General features: G+C 37.2%; 1 protein-coding gene across 1 annotated transcript; it reads right to left on the reverse strand.

Moving 5' to 3' along the window:
• Positions 1–9,790: 9,790 nt before the first annotated feature.
• Positions 9,791–10,866, reverse strand: LOC112173019 (probable glutathione S-transferase). The gene is made up of 2 exons (XM_024310566.2): positions 10,502–10,866; positions 9,791–10,334 (listed from the first exon to the last, which is right to left on the reverse strand). Exons 1-2 carry the CDS (start codon positions 10,829–10,831, stop codon positions 9,972–9,974), a joined length of 693 nt encoding a protein of 230 aa, XP_024166334.1. The 5' UTR covers positions 10,832–10,866; the 3' UTR covers positions 9,791–9,971.
• Between the last annotated feature and the right edge of the window lie 5,424 nt (positions 10,867–16,290).

Genomic DNA, 16,290 nt, shown 5'->3' on the forward strand with positions numbered 1-16,290 from the left:
TTTAGGGGGTTTAGAAAATGGAAGGGAGAAAGAAAAATGAAAATAGAAAGAGACGATGGGACACGTGTGAGGGAGCTACTGGTTTAGTTTTATTAAACTCTGAAAAATTGAGCTGCTGCTGAAGCCTTGTTGCCATTTTTAAATTTAATTTGTCTTTTTGGTTTTTATTAATTTAAATTAATTTAGTTTGTTTAAAAATAGTGTCTTTTGTTTTTATTAATTTATTTTACATTCTTTTTTTTTTTTTGGTTGCTATCAAATCTTGATTAATGAAATTACATAATATATGGAGAGACATGGTGCCTAAACCTCGGATTACAATATGCATCAAGAGAACGTCATGAGATAATAACAAGAGTCTCAACTAAAACAATGTATTCTAGCGAGCACCAACTAGCAAAGAGTGATCTACTGACTACTCCATTCGCTTTACAATTGTAGTGATATACCAGAAAGATAACTCTATTATGAATAAGCATCATTACAAATAGCACAGCTTTCCCACTATATTGCCACCAGAATATAAATCCAGTGACACTTAGTTTCACCATACTACTAGAAGGCAGCAACCATTTGACCAACCAAGGAACTCGCTGCCTACCTAGAGCAAACAAGGCACATAAATTGCATAAACAGGGGCCAGGCCCGCCTCGTCCTACCAAATAAAGTAGAAACTTATTAACCCAACAAACAAAACAACATAAAAATAAACAACAACCCATCTTGGCCCTAGAGTGAAACCCCAGGCCCAAGACCCACAAGGCCCAGAATAGGCCCACAACTGAACAAGGGTAGAGAAGCTCCAACCCTTACTCCCAGCCCACGACTACATCTGCACGCCCAGCACCACCATCACCCTTCCATCACTGAAGCGCCACCGCTGCTATCGGACCTGACCACCATCGCTGACAAGGAACCGGCAACACTTGTCCCCCACCACTCCAATCCTATATTTGGTGAGGCTAAAATAAAAAACAAGACCAACTCTTATCTCTGTCACCGACCAGAAGGAAGATTCAGCTATCGCCGCCGTCGTAATTGTGCTACAAGAATTGCCACAGTCGAACATTGTACAGTTATATTCTTAACTATTTGTAGTTCTATCAAGAATATAAGTTGCAATTTACGAAAACTTATGTGATAAAATTGTTAAGTTCATCATTTAATAATTATTTGATCTCAAATGCACCCCCTTGTTTAAGGGTAATGAATAAATTCCTTGATTGAATTTTCACTTACAAGGTAAAGTTAGAATATTAGGTTTGTTAGAAAGAGTCTTCATCATGATGTCAAAGCCACACATAGCCAAACCAGAATGAATTGACTGATCCCAAAAACAAAGATCGAAATTAACAATGTCACTGGCACGAATTTCTTATTGAATTAAAGTCAAACAATTAGAAAATTCTGCTAGAGAAAAGAAAACAAAAGAACTACAGATTTACAACTTTATGCCTAAAATCGTCTGTGCCCTCACTTTTAATTTAATCATATATGCCCTTATACTCTTTAATATGATCAATCATAATCATTAGTAAACTAATTCCTTAATTTCTTCATAAATTAGTGACAATGCATTCCCACTTAGGGTCAATTTTTAGCCTTGATCATGTAAATGGTGTGTTTCTTGCATGATTAAAGGCTAAAAACTAGTTTGAGTGGACAACAATATATGAATAAATTGATAGATTAGTGATCCAAGGATTGGCCATAATTGATCAAATTGGAGAGTACAAGGGCACATGCGATCAAATTAGAAGTTTGGAAGCGCAACTGATTTTAAGTGTAAAGTTCAGGGTGGTAAAGTGATTTTAGCTCAAAAAAAAAATTATAGAAAATAAAACTCTATCTCTAAGATTGGGCTGATAGTTATCCCCTTATTTAATTGTTTTTTATTTATTTTGATATGTACTTTTAGTGGGATGTGGCTTTATACGGGCAATAAGTCCCTACCTAATTGTGGTAGGGCGACATGGGCTTTGTCCCAGACTGCACACTTTGAGTGCCTTATCTGCTCTTGTCAGGCAGTGAGTTTCTTGCTTCGTCAAATAGTCACAACCTTCCAGTGGCAGGATAAAACTAAATGCTATCGGATTATCTTTCCTGTGGCAAAATAGTGGGAAAATTGATAGTATTAGTAAATTATGGCTTCACGTGAGCAATATCTTTTCAGTGTGTCGCCACAATATATTATAAAGCAAATAGAGTAGCCAAAAATGCATTATTCACAAACTAGTGCTTGTTAGAATACATAAGTTTAGTTGATACTCCTGTTATTATCTCAGGATGTTTTTTTTATGCTTATTGTATTTTGGGGTTTGTGCCCCCTCCAAACAATGTGTGTTGGTATACACATACCTCTCATACACAAGTATCGGAAGCACAAGACTCGTATCGCTAGTACACAGGCAAAGGAAGCTTCTAGCTGAGGGTCCCGATACCCCTTGGGGCGATATCGGGAACCCTGAGCATCCCACACCGAAAGAAACAGAACCCAGCTCCTACGAATCTCCTACATTAAGGTCATCCCCAACAACTCAAAGAAGGTAACTGTGTACTATCGCTTTCCATTATCATTATCTTATAATGATACTGACTTAAGCATCGGAGTGTTGAAGGCCGGTACACATGGTCTTCCCTCTGACCTTCGTCTGTTTTGCAGATAAGCGAGACCAATAGCGATAGTAGCAGATCGATATACCCCGTGTTCAGTTGGATCAGACCCCTCTTGATACAACTGAAACAATATGTTATATATGTGGTTTCATTAATGATCAAGGCTTGAGGGCAGCTGTTCTGACCCTATTTTCCAAAAAAAAAAAAAAAATCACTTAAGGATCTGTGAGATGAATGGGTGATGAGCAAAACAAAAACTCAGTGAGAAACTAGAAAGATTAAGAATAAAGAGTCAAGTAAGCTTCAAAGTCGAGCGCGAGATATCATACAAAAGCCCCTTCTAGCATGTAGTACTTAATACATCCATAAAAATACACTTTATTTAGTGACTACAAATCGAAAATAAAAAAAATAAAAATATAATCCCTCTCATCTTCCCAAATTAAATAAAAACAAATTGTTTAAGGACGTAAAATTTCTGTCTTAATCACTGTATCTCCGCCCAGTACCATTTGGTCTAGTGACATAATCTCCCTTTTGAAAGTGGGAGGTTGTGAGTTCGACTCACGAAATACTAGTTGTAGCATTTGAGTTGTTTATCTGATAAAAAAAAAATCACTGTATCTCCTCATAGGGTGTTGGAAGATGGTGTTGAAGGTCATGGGGTTTTGATTTGAGAGTCATCTCCCTTGGGACATTGAACTTTCAATCAAATATCCTGAATTATTCTAGAATATTGGTATAGCTCAAGTTAGGTAGGCACCAGTTGCTGCTGATGAGATGTAAAGCAATTTGCAAAGATGTTGACTTGCATGAAATTAAAGATTGGCGCTCCCTCTTCTATTGGGGTTAACCATTTTTAATTGTGTTCGTGCTGTCTAGGCTGGAATCAGATATTCCTGAGGGATTTCTTTTGAAATTATGTCATCTTTCTTGATTGAGGCTATAGTGTTGGGAATGGAACCTTTGAGATTGTTGCCTTGAAAGTTCATGATTCTGCAAATTTGAAACTGGAGTTGGTTTTGAACCATTCAATTGATCTTGCCCAAGCTAGAGTTCCAACAGAGAACTCTTTGAGGCTACCTTGTTGGGCATGGAACCCCTGAGATTGTTGCCTTGTAAATTCATGATTCTGCAAGTTTGAAAGTGAAACTAGAACTATTGCACCATTCTCATCATTCCAGCTCATATTTAGAATGGACATCTATGATAAAGATTTTGTATTCTGAGAGACATGCATGAAATTATAGTTGAAAGATCGGTGCTCTCTTTTGTAAAGCTTATTGCCATAAATTTTTGGGGGGTTGAGGAACCATTTTTTATTGTGTTAGTGTTGTCCAGGTGGAATTCAGGCATTCTTGACGGTTTTTTTTTAATTTTTTTAATTCATCATTCCGCTTCTCCCTCCCTCCCTCTTGTGATTGTAATTTTAGAAATAATATGGATACTAGTGGTTTTTATGTTGATACCAATATCAAGACTCCTAATAGTTGTGGAGGGCATGGACCCTGGATCACTGGATGCTGGCTGATGTCTTATGAGAAGAAAAAATTGCCTGCTCATAAAACTCCCTAACAATAAAGTGCAGACTCAATCAGGTTCAATATGCTTCACTTCAAAATTTCACTAATGAGGGTTAAGATGGTCTGAAAAAGGACTTGCCTACTATTACCGAAGACCATACTAAGAAAAATGTAGAAGTTCTAGCTGCTAAGATTTGGAAGCCGGTTACTGAAAAAGGGAAGAAGTATGTTGGCTCTAGCTCTGCATCTCCTTCTAATGTTAAAACCAGACTTTGAAAAAGCCTCTCGCTGACATTACCAATGACCAGTCTAATTCCATCTAACCTGCCTTGAAATCTAGTGTTGTTGGTACTTCTAATAAAGTCACTTTTGGCAGGACTTATGAAACTAGAAGAAGAACCCTTGCCAGTACTGATCCATTTATCAAGCCCCAATTTCCAACTTTAAGCTCTTTGGTTAACTACGTCCAATATATGTCCACAACGGTCAATAAATTTGCTTTGTTTGGTCACTGCATGCCCACCAGAGGATTGCTGATAGCTCCAATGGGGAAGCTATGGTGGTTGTTAATTAGGTTTGATCTGACATTGCTGATGATAAATCCAATGATGTTGTGTCCGTTGACAACAATAATGTTGATGTGTCCGTAGACAACAATAATGTTGATGTGTCTATTGACAATAATCACTGGCTGAGGATGACGTGGATGTTCAATCTGAGAGTTTTTCTCTCCCTTTCATCCTCTTTAATAATGAAAGTCCTATTCTGGAATGCAAGAGGTGCAGGAAGTGACAACTTTAAAAATGCTATTGTTGATTTAGTCATGTTCCATTTTGTGGATATTGTTGCTCTTTGTGAACCTCGGGTTCAGTTCAATAAAGCAAGTACTACTTTGAGAAATCTTGGTTTTCCTAATTTCTAAAATAATGGAGGCTAATGGGTTTTCTGGTGGTCTTTGGCTTCTTTGGGATTCTAGCAAGATATAGGTCGGTTCTATTGACTCTAATTTCCGGATCCGACTCTTCTAAAGTGAGGAGTGTGTGAATTTACTTCAATTTAATAAAATCTGGACTCTCTGTCTAATCTAAAGGTTCTAACAAGTGACACGTCACTCTTCCACCAATTTTTTGTTTTTAGTCTAAACCACAGTTAACTTGCCGTTAACCCTAGAAAAACAAAATTAAGGATTTTGCGTTTGCTCTTTGTGCTTCCATGGCAATTCATGGTTGCAAGAAGAAGAAGAAGAAAAAAAAAAAAACTGACTTGCATTGAATCCAGACCGAGGCCGTGATGGTTCACAACTTCAGATAATGGATTACATGCATAATTTTATGTTTTTTAGTGTACAATGCATGATGAGGGAAAGCTGATGACTACCTGCATAATTGGATAAGAATCTTACATAATCTCTCAGTGGCTCTTTCTTTGCGAGCACATAAGGACCTTGTCAACTACTATTTTAATGTCTTCATGCTTTCTAGAAAGAATTGAACAATTGAATGGTAAGTCAATAACAGCTAGCACGATTTTTTTTTTCTTTCTTTTCTTCAATACCATGGATGAGTTGCCATGGAAGAACAGAGAAGCAAATGCGCGCAGCAACTCCTAGCCAAATCCCTAATTTTTTTTTTTTTTTTGGTAAACGGCAAGTTAACGGTGGTTTAGACTAAAAACAAAAAATTGGTGAAAAAGTGATGTGTCACTTGTTAGAACCTTTAGATTAGATAGAGAGTTCAGATTTTATGAAATTGAAGTAAATTCACACCCTCCTCACTTTAGAGGGGCTGGATCCTCCAAAGCCTACGATTGACTAACTTGGAGTTCTATCGAAATGGTCCTCTATGAAATTCAGTTGCCTCATACCATTGTTAAGCTCATAATGCATTGTATCACTTCGATCAACCAGCTTTCAAATATGTTTTAATGGGCAGCTCACAAGATCCTTCAAAGCCCAAAGGGGGATAAGACTGGGAGACCCTTTATCTCCTTGCTGTCCCACTTAATCCAATCTGCTGTCAATGTGAATCAGTCGAAGGCTGTACGCACTTCTCAATCAGGCCCTAAAGTTTCACATTTGTTTTTTGCTGATGATCTTATGCTTTTTGCTGAAACTTTTAAGTCTCAAGCTAGAACTCTGAAAAATGCCTTGATATTTTTTGTTCTCTCTCTGGACAAGCAGTTAGTTTTGAGAAGTCTCTTGTTTTTTGTTCTCCAAATACTAACAGTCAGCTTGCATTTGAGATCAGCAGAATTTGTGGTTCACCTCTTACCAACAATCTGGGGAACTACCTTGGCATGCCTATTGTCCATAACAGGATCAATAAACACACTTATGCTGGCATCCTTGATAAGGTGCAGAGCAGACTTGCCAGCTGGAAAAGTAGAGTTTTATCTATGGCAGATAGACTCACTCTAATTCAATCTATCACATCTTCCATGCCAATTTATGCCAAGCAAACTGCAAAGCTTCCTGTGCTCCTTTGTGATAATTTAGACAAAGTTGAATAGAAGTTTCTTGTGGGGAGATACTGAAGAAAAAAAGCATGTTCATTTAGTGAATTGGGATTTGGTCTGTCAACCTAAGAGCTTAGGTGGCCTTGGTATTAAGAAAACAGCTGATATGAATAAAGCCATGTTGGCTAAGGCTGGATGGAGATTATTTCAAAATGATAATGGTCTTTGGCCGGGCTTCTATCTATCAAGAAAAATATTTGCAAGACTGCAGATTAACTGGCGCTAATTATACAGCTCATTCTGATTGCTCAATGGAGGAGTATTGTTTTTGGTTCTGACTTATTGAGAGATGGTTTAGTTTGGCACATTGGTGATGGAAAAACTATCAAGTTTTGGCTGGATCATTGGATTTTGCCTCACAGCATAGTTAGCTATGCTCTGCCCCCTGCTGTTATTAATTACAATGCTACCATTTCTGAATTTTTGGGATGATTGTGGTTGGAATATTGATTTACTTAAAAGTGTTGTTCACTCTGATTTGAATGAACATATTATTAATATTCCAGCTGGTTTTGATGGAGCTGACAGTGATGTTCAAATCTGGGGGGGGCCTCTGCAATGGTTTATTTTGTGTTCAAGCTGCTTATTGCTCTTCTTTTGATTTTACCAGTACTCAAAATTCTCCGTGGAAGATGCTCTGGACACTTAGTTGGGATTCATATGAATAATACTGTCTAGTCACTTAATGGATGCTGTTTAAAGTATGATTTGAAGTAATTACAGTTTATATGGCCTCTCAATGTCTTTGTTTGCTGCCTGCGTTACTGATTTACCTGACTACTTGTCCCTACCAACTTGCCCTGTTATACCATCTGGGAAGTATACATGATTTTGAGTAAAAAGAAACAAGTACTTCCCTTTCATATTATGGCCAAATAGCTGAATTTGACATGTGGTATTGAATTTTCATGTTACCCTCATCACAAACACATGGTATTTTGCTAAAGTTTGTAATATTGTAGCATATAATAAAATTTGTTACGGCATTTTGATCTTTCTTTAAGATATATATGTTTGTGTGTGGTTGTTTCTGCAAAATTACTGAAGCTCATTTCTGCTTGTCCTAGAATTATTTCATGTACTTATCACTGCTACTACAGAGTCTGGCCAAACTATGTCCAGAGGTTAAGGCTCTCCTTGGTGATTATGATGTAACATCAAGACCAGGACGGACTAGTTTGGCATTGACAGGACCCTGCTTCCTCATCTGGACTTGGATACACGCCCAGAGTATATTCCCTGCAGAAAACCCTCAAATACATTCTTCTGGGGCATATGTTCTCTGCATTGTCTTCTTTAAAGATGAAAACATGTGTGTTTTTGAGATATATCATGCAGATTATTAGTTTCATCCCTCCCATTGTTTCATGTTGTTTCTTCTGGCAGGTTATAGCTTAATGAGGAACTGCTGGTTGGCTCTGAAATCTAGGTTCGGGACAGATGACTTAATTGATATGGTAAGTATTCATATTTACTCTTTGTTTCTTAGAGATTCATGTTTCCTAATCAAAATGCATTTGCAAGAACTTTGATTTAGTTTCTATAGTATCGAACCTTTGAATTAGTTGAGAGTGGGAGTGGCACAAAATATATTTTGTGAGCCCTCAAGTTATGTGGTACTAGAGTTTGATATTATATTCTATTCATGACAGAATCATGTTTACCACATCACTTCACTATGAAGAGGCTCAAAAGCTTCCCACTGAAAAAACAAAATGGCTGCCGGCAACTCTTTCACTCTTTCTAAATTTGATTACTGCCGAGAAAAGTAGCGTGTGACCTTAGAACATTAATATATCTCATGAAATTAGCCGCCATAAATAATTTTGGTTTAGTTGATACTGATGCTGGCTACTAAACTTGATGCCGACTTAACCCATGTAAGTTTACGTTTAAGTTTGCAACATTTTCTGTTGGATGATTTAGTCTTGATCTTATATTATCAAAATTTGGCCAAACTACCTGTGTGTTGGTTGTGTTAATAAATTCTAGTGTGTACTCTTCAGTGATGTTTAGATGTTCTTTTAGAATTGAAGTTCTGGAAAAGGAGCTCTAGCCGGGTTGTTATGTGATTGAATATAAGTTTCACTGGATTCTTTTAATCAAGTTACGTGAGAACTAGTTTAGCACTTCAGTGTTTCTTGCTTTAAGAAATTGTAATGGCAGCCATTCTGGATTATGAACATGCAACGATAGAAACAAATCTGTAGTAGAACAATTTTTCCTGCGGGAAAGAGATTAGGCAATGCTGCAGACATGACTATATATAGGAAACTCACTGAGCTTCGGAGAGAGAGGAACTCCTCCAATGGGCTTGTATATATATCTGGCAACAACATAAGCCACTTCAAAAAAAAGACTAACCTACATGCCTTCACAAAGAGTAGCAGCAAAGCCAGTTGCCCACTTCAAAGGGGCAAACAAAGATCAACAAGCTTGTTCCCACGAACCAAGCCACATCAAGCATCTATTTTCGGTGGCTCCCATTTGGCGAATAAAACCCTTCAGAGTTTCCGGTCCTAAAGTCCTGATCTCTGAGCATTCTATAAGGCAAACCCCGAACAAGAAAGCACTCTGAATCTGAGGCTATATTTTTAAAACCTTGGAGTGAATGTGCAAATGATGCATGCAGAGAGTGAAAAGCAACAATGGACATGGATGGTTTTCATGTCCACTGGTATTGCCCTAAGTTGGAGATTTGGTTTGTCCTCTCTGACCACTTCTAACAACACACATGAATATATCTACCCTTTCTAGTCACTTGAGTTATTAAGTCCTATTCCTGGACAATATTATGATATAACAATCATATTTGTAATGACCACCTAGAAAAGTTTCTAGCTTTGAGCTAAGACGCCATTTTTTTTTTATTATATATGGCTCCATAGTTTTCACAGTTTATAATGAATATATATATATATATATATATATATATATGACTGATTTTTCATGGTATCTTTTAGCTTACTGTGCCATATATATGCAACCTTGTTTCATGCAAATGTATTTGATTCCTTATCATGTTTCAGGATACTTCTTCTGAATTTGCATCTAGTTCCTAATCTCTTCAGTACCTAGTTTGGCTAGCAAATGAGTTCTAGGACATTAATCATTGACAGAACATTCCCTGTTTCGTGTTTGATAATTGAAATGTAGTTGGCAAGAACCTTTTATTTAGTTCATACTAATGTCATCTGACAAAAAGGAAATTTTATATGCCTTTTATGAGTATATGATACTGGAGTTTGAATTGCATTTGGAAACACAGATTTTCATGTACTCTTCTGCTGCTATTCTTCTCTGGTCTCACAAACCATTTCATTTAGGAACCTTTTGCAAGAGGTTGGCCTCTCGGTGAGCCAGAAATTTGGTGACAAGCTTGTCTCTGGGAGGCCAATTCTCTTTGATTATAGGAGCATCTGCAAAAGTCCTTTTCCATTCTGATAACAATGGAAACTCATCTTCTGCTATCACTTTCATGCTAGCTACCTCTTCAAACACATTCTCATATTCTGCAAGCCATCCAAGTGCAATATCTGCAAATCCAATATTCTCTCCCCCAAAGAATTTCTTCCCCTTTAGCTCCTCTTCCAAGTACTTCAAGTTCTCCTTGGCCTTCACAATACCTTCCTCTTGCTCTTTCCCTTCACTGTTGAAGGCTTCCCAAATAGATGGCAATACCTTCATGTAAAATCACAAACCTAATTAGATAATTGAAAAAATTGAATTCTCCATCAAAATTACTCATCTCTTGTATAGAATATTATTGATCTCAAAACTCCATACGATACTAGTGTTCAAGTAAATTCTGATTATGCTAAGAAATAGTAGTAGTTCAGCTGGGTTACCTTTTCATCACCAAATTTTGCCCAAAAGCGTGCAGCGGCTCTTTCGTGAGGATCTTCGGATAGCAAAGGGTTCTGTTTCCATGTTTCTTCAATGTATTCAAGGATCACAAATGATTCAGCAACTGATTTTCCATTGTGCACAAGCACTGGAACCTTCTTATGAACAGGGTTGTATTGAAGAAGCAAAGGGCTTTTGTTTGAGAGATCTTCAAAGATGGTATCATATTGGACAACTTTGAGCTTCAGTGCCCAGACTGTCCTCAAAGCAAAAGGGCTTGACCATGTTCTGAAGAGCTTGACTTCTGCCATTTTCTTGGAATGAGCTTCCATAGCGCAGCTTAAGGCCTTTTTATGCAGAACTTTGACTAGGGAACTTTGCTATTGTCTCCCTATACATCATTGTATTTATTATTCTCACCTTCTATGTTGCTATATATGACTTGGGCCATAGAAATGGGAAATGCTCATATAAAGTTTGATAGTTTAATAGGGAGCCTTATGATTAAGTTCAAAAAAGCACACTTTCGTTGACATCTCCTTTCGTCCTGTGACTTGTTTTCTGTTAATTGTTGTGAAAACACGTATTTAGTTTGGTTAATTTTACTAGCTATTCATAATTTTACAGCACCAGAGAGAAAGAGATAGTTATGAAGCTCCAAAATGATTGACAATTGGGAAATATATGGGGGTGGAAGTGAATTTTGAGAAAATGAAAGGATTAGGGTATGTAAATAGTGTTTGGAACTTTGGATGGTAGGTGCGATGTAACTAGAAGAAGGGTTCTGTTCGTTCCCTTTGAAATTTAAACATCCGTACTGTGCAGGCGGCTCTGGAAGAATGTGTCCCATATTCTCTTGTCAATATCTACAAGGTACTTTTTTTTTTTTTTGGTAATGGGGAATCATTTAAGCTGCCCCAAAGCAAGCCCGAACGGCTGAAAATAGAACAACAACATAAAGTCCGATGGACAAGCCCAATCGAACTAATAATAAAAGGAAACTTAATTTCCACCTATGCTCAAATAAAGAGCTAGTATAAGGAAATTAAACCTTAAAAAACTAAAAACTAGAATAGAGGCCCAATAAGAGGCCCGATACAATACAGAAACCCTAGCTATTGTAATCCATGTGCCGTCAACTGCAAGACGCCTTTGAAATGCCACCGGAAGCAGAAAAGCTTCGAGTACTATACTGATTGTCCGATGCGAATTGAATCCCAAAACATAAACCATGTGACACCCAACATCTAAGGGGAGAAGATCCCTCAAAACAAAATCATTCCCTCCACCACAAAGACACATCTCAAGAAAGAACCATGGCTGCAGAGATGGAACCGAGAACCAACATGTAGAACAAGAATAAGAACAAGGACGATGGAGAATGGGGTGTGGAAAACCCATGCGTGAGCACCCATACTTGCCGAGGTAAGTGACCTGCACTTTATAATCGCAGCCATACGAATCCTCTTGGAGGTTTGAGGTAGAGAGAGATGCCATGTTAGGAGGTCGAATGATCTTAGATCTGGAAACATATGAGAACAGTTGACAATGTGAAAAAAGGAAAAGAAAATTCGAGGAACAAGGTCCTCCTGATCTGGACATAGCCAGAAAATCACCACAAAGGGTACAAAATATCACCACAAGACCACAAGGGTGAGAAAGGATCTGAAAAAGCTTGAAAAATGGAGGTGAAAGGAACCTGTGATAAAGCCTTAACAATAGACCCGCCCCCAACTCTGAAGCCGTCGATCTAAATCCGGGTGGATCAAGATCTGGGCAAGAGAGAAGGGGGAGGGGGAAGTAGTTCTCAGATATGTTTTCTCTCTCTAAAACCTAGAGAGAGAGTGAGGATAAATGTATGTGATATGACGGGATCTACAAGGTACTTCTAGTCGTATAACATATGGTATTGAAAGCCTAAACTACTTGATCGGATAATATCTTTTAGATTTTATTTATTTATTTATTTATTTATTTGCATGAGAGATTGGGTTGGTGATATCTGAATGATCAATGCATACATATTGGTCTTACAAATTAATACACACTAGAAATGATTTTACTGTCCTCGCATAATCTTTTTACTTATAGTCAAGTACTTACATACAATTTCTAGGGTGTCAATGGTAATTGAAAAGTTGTGTTGTCAGAGATGTAATTATTTTCTCAATGAGGAAGATTACACAAGGTACAACCCCAATTACACAATTGAGAAGTAAATTATGTGATTAAGGACACATGCTCTATTTAGTATGAATATTAAAACTTACCATTTGAAGAACACATTTGTCTTCAATTTTGTAAAATAGTTCATAAACTAGTAAATGTTGTCTTAGACCTTGTAATTACAAAAAATAGGACAGTTATTACAATATTTTTGATCATTTGTCCTTACATTCGTAATAATCAATCCAAGAGATGTAACTATTTTCTCAATACGGAACATTACACAAAATACTACCCAGTTACACATTCGAGAACCATATTACGTGAATGAGGACACATGCTCTATTTGGTATGAAATATGAAGATTTACCACTTGTACAACACATTTGTCGTCAATTTTGTAAAATAGTTCATAAACTAGTAAATGTTGTCTTAGACCTTGTAATTACCAAAAATAGGACATTTATTATAATATTTTTTTTATCATTGGTCCTTACATTCGTAATAATCGATGTCAGAGATGTAACTGTTTTCTAAATACGGAACATTACACAAGATACCACCCAATTACACATTCGAGAACTTTATTACATGAATGAGGACATATGCTCTATTTGGTATGAAATATGAAGATTTACCATATGTAGAACACATTTGTCATCAATTTTGTAAAATAGTTCATAAACTAGTAAACGTTGTCTTAGACCTTGTAATTACCAAAAATAGGACAGTTATTACAATATTTTTGATCATTTGTCCTTACATTCGTAATAATCGATCCAAAAGATGTAACTATTTTCTCAATACGGAACATTACACAAAATACTATCCAGTTACACATTCGAGAACCATATTACGTGAATGAGGACACATGCTCTATTTGGTATGAAATATGAAGATTTTACCATATGTAGAACACATTTGTCATCAATTTTGTAAAATAGTTCATAAACTAGTAAATGTTGTCTTAGACCTTGTAATTACCAAAAATAGGACATTTATCACAATATTTTTGATCAATTGTCCTTATATTCATAATAATCAATGTCAAAGATGTAACTATTTTCTCAATAGTGAACATTACACAAGATATCACCCAATGACACATTTGAGAACTCTATTACATGAATGATAACACATGCTCTATTTGGTATGAACTATGAAGATTTACTACTTGTAGAACACATTTGTCGTCAATTTTGTAAAATTGCTCGTAAACTGATAAATGTTGTCTTAAATTGAAACTGAAAATTGATAAATTTGACATTACTCATCTATTTATAGTGTATTAATAGGTACTTAGTAAAAAAAATTTACTAGATCTGCTGTCATTTTGACATCAAACAAAGAGGTCAATCTTTTATATACTTACACTTCCCTAAGGGGAGCTCAACCACTAGAATATAAACTCTTTGAAATTTTTACATTGGTTGATATAGCTCATACCCATGAGAGTGAAAGAGCTGATAGATTGAACAAAAGTAAGTTGCGAAGGACTAGTTATGAGCGTTTTAAGTGGTACTTGGGGTGTGAAGGCCCGGAATTCTCAGTTAAATGTTTTGTAATTTGATGTTTGTTTAATTGTATGATGTATGAATTTTGGACATGATTCGTATGTGGCTGTGTGAGAAATTTGGTTCGAATGAGTTTATTTTTGAAACAAACGTTAATTAGGAGGGGTCACTAAAATCGACTTTTTGTACATATGTAATTTGGGAAAACTTCCTTCACGAAAGTTGTAGAGCTCGTCGATACAAGTTCGTACATATGCGGAACGCAAGAATCGGAGTTAGTATGAAGAAGTTATAGCATTTGGAAAAGTTGCCAAATTGGGTATAAATGGAAAGTTTCCAAATTTAGGGTTTTTGTTTTTGGCAGCCGCACGGTTTCTTCTCTCTCTCCTCTCCCCGAGCCGAAAACAGAGCTTTTCTTCTCCGGCTCTTTTCTTCCTCCTCCGGCCACCAAATCACACCAAAACACTTCTTTTAGCTTCACCTAGACCTTGCGCACCTTTCGGTGGCAGCCTTGTGCCGCCTCGTGGCCTGTAACGGCTGCGGGAGCACGGTTTCGGTTTGAGCCCGTTTTGAGTTCAACGTCGATTTCTCCTTGTACCGGCCACCAAAACTCGAGTTTCTTGGCTTGTTGAACTCATCTCAACCTCCTGATCAAGCTCCAACAAGGACAAAACCTGAAGTGAAGGTTTTCTCGTTCGTCGGAGCTCTCGCCGGTTTCTGTAAAATTTCCGGCCAAACCGGACTGTTTGAGGTATTTTCGACCACTTGCGTTCATTTTCTGACTTCGATCTAGTTATGAAACTTGCTCAAAATGATTAAACAAAGAGGAAAAGCTCGGCCCCGACACCATAGGCGGTGGTCGGCGGCGGCTCTGCCTCTAATTCCGGCTACCATTTCCGGCCACTTCCGGCCACTTCCGGCCATCTTACGGGCATTTTCTGCCCATTTTTGTGTTCTACATGTCGATACGATCATTTCAACATGCAACACTTAAATTTTGGATATCGTATGATTTAGTTATGAATTTTACGATTTCGATCATTTGGTTTGTAATCCGTGAGGATCAGGCCGTCCGATCGACTTGTAGTTCGTAGGACTGTCCCGATGACTTTGAGTGGTCACGGGTGAAGATCCGACCGTTGGATCTTCGTATAAGTGTATTTCTTGAATTGTGCATTAAGTTAAATATCGTTTTGATTAGGTGTTTGACGGATTTGTTAGCGGACGATTGTGAATCGTATTTTTGAGCTGTAAGAAGACGCAGCGGGAGTTTAGAGGTGAGTAAATCTCACGTGATTCATTTACGAACCAAATTTCATTATTTACATTTAATTTCTATGTGTGAAAAATGGTTTTGAGAAAATGAGTTTCTAAATATATAAAAAATGAATTTCACGGTTTTCTGACGTGTGATCCATAGTTGGTATTAGTGGTCATTCCTGAGTGGATGATTACGTATATATATATATATATATTTACGTGAATATATATTGATTGGTGTGACATTGAGGTGTGGAATTGTGATAACATGATTTTAATATGTTGATAAATGATTTTATTATGTTGTTAATATTGTGATAAATGTTGGTGATAAGCATGTTGATTTTGTGAGTTGAGTAGAAGATAGAGAATGTAGGATTCCGAGGATCGAATGGTCCAAGGATCTTTGGTTAATGATAATCGGAGTGTATGTGTTCTGAGGACAGGGAGGTCCAAAGTTCGACCGTTAACTAATAACGGGGATATATTGTTCTGAGGACATGAAATAGTCCAAAGTTCGCGAGTTACTGAGTTAACCTGGAGGTGCCGTTGCTTGACCCTAGGCTAAGGTGTCAAAAGTAACGAGGCGGTTAGAGCTCTAACGTAGTGCCAAAGTGGCGATAGTTGTGATTAGGTGCCAAAGTGGCGAGAGTTGTGATTTGGTGATTGTGGAAATGTGTTCCATGTTGTTTCCTGTGTGTTGGATTGATATTTCTTTGTGATTGTTGAGATTGTTGGATGTTTACTTGAGTTAATTAAAGGACTTGTGATTTATTAAATCAATCGTTCATTTCTTATTTACTCACGAGCTTTGCAAAAAGCTTATCGGGTTTTGTGTTGTTGCAATCCCG

Source organism: Rosa chinensis, chromosome 1 (genome assembly GCF_002994745.2).
Source record: "Rosa chinensis cultivar Old Blush chromosome 1, RchiOBHm-V2, whole genome shotgun sequence".
Classification (NCBI taxonomy): domain Eukaryota; kingdom Viridiplantae; phylum Streptophyta; class Magnoliopsida; order Rosales; family Rosaceae; genus Rosa; species Rosa chinensis.

Excerpts from the sequence above, each read along its gene's own strand:
- LOC112173019 (XM_024310566.2), bottom strand. The coding sequence starts at position 10,831 with ATGGAAGCTCATTCCAAGAAAATGGCAGAAGTCAAGCTCTTCAGAACA. Across the intron at positions 10,335-10,501 it reads CAAAATTTGGTGATGAAAAG|GTATTGCCATCTATTTGGGA; the intron begins GTAACCCAGCTG and ends TTTTACATGAAG.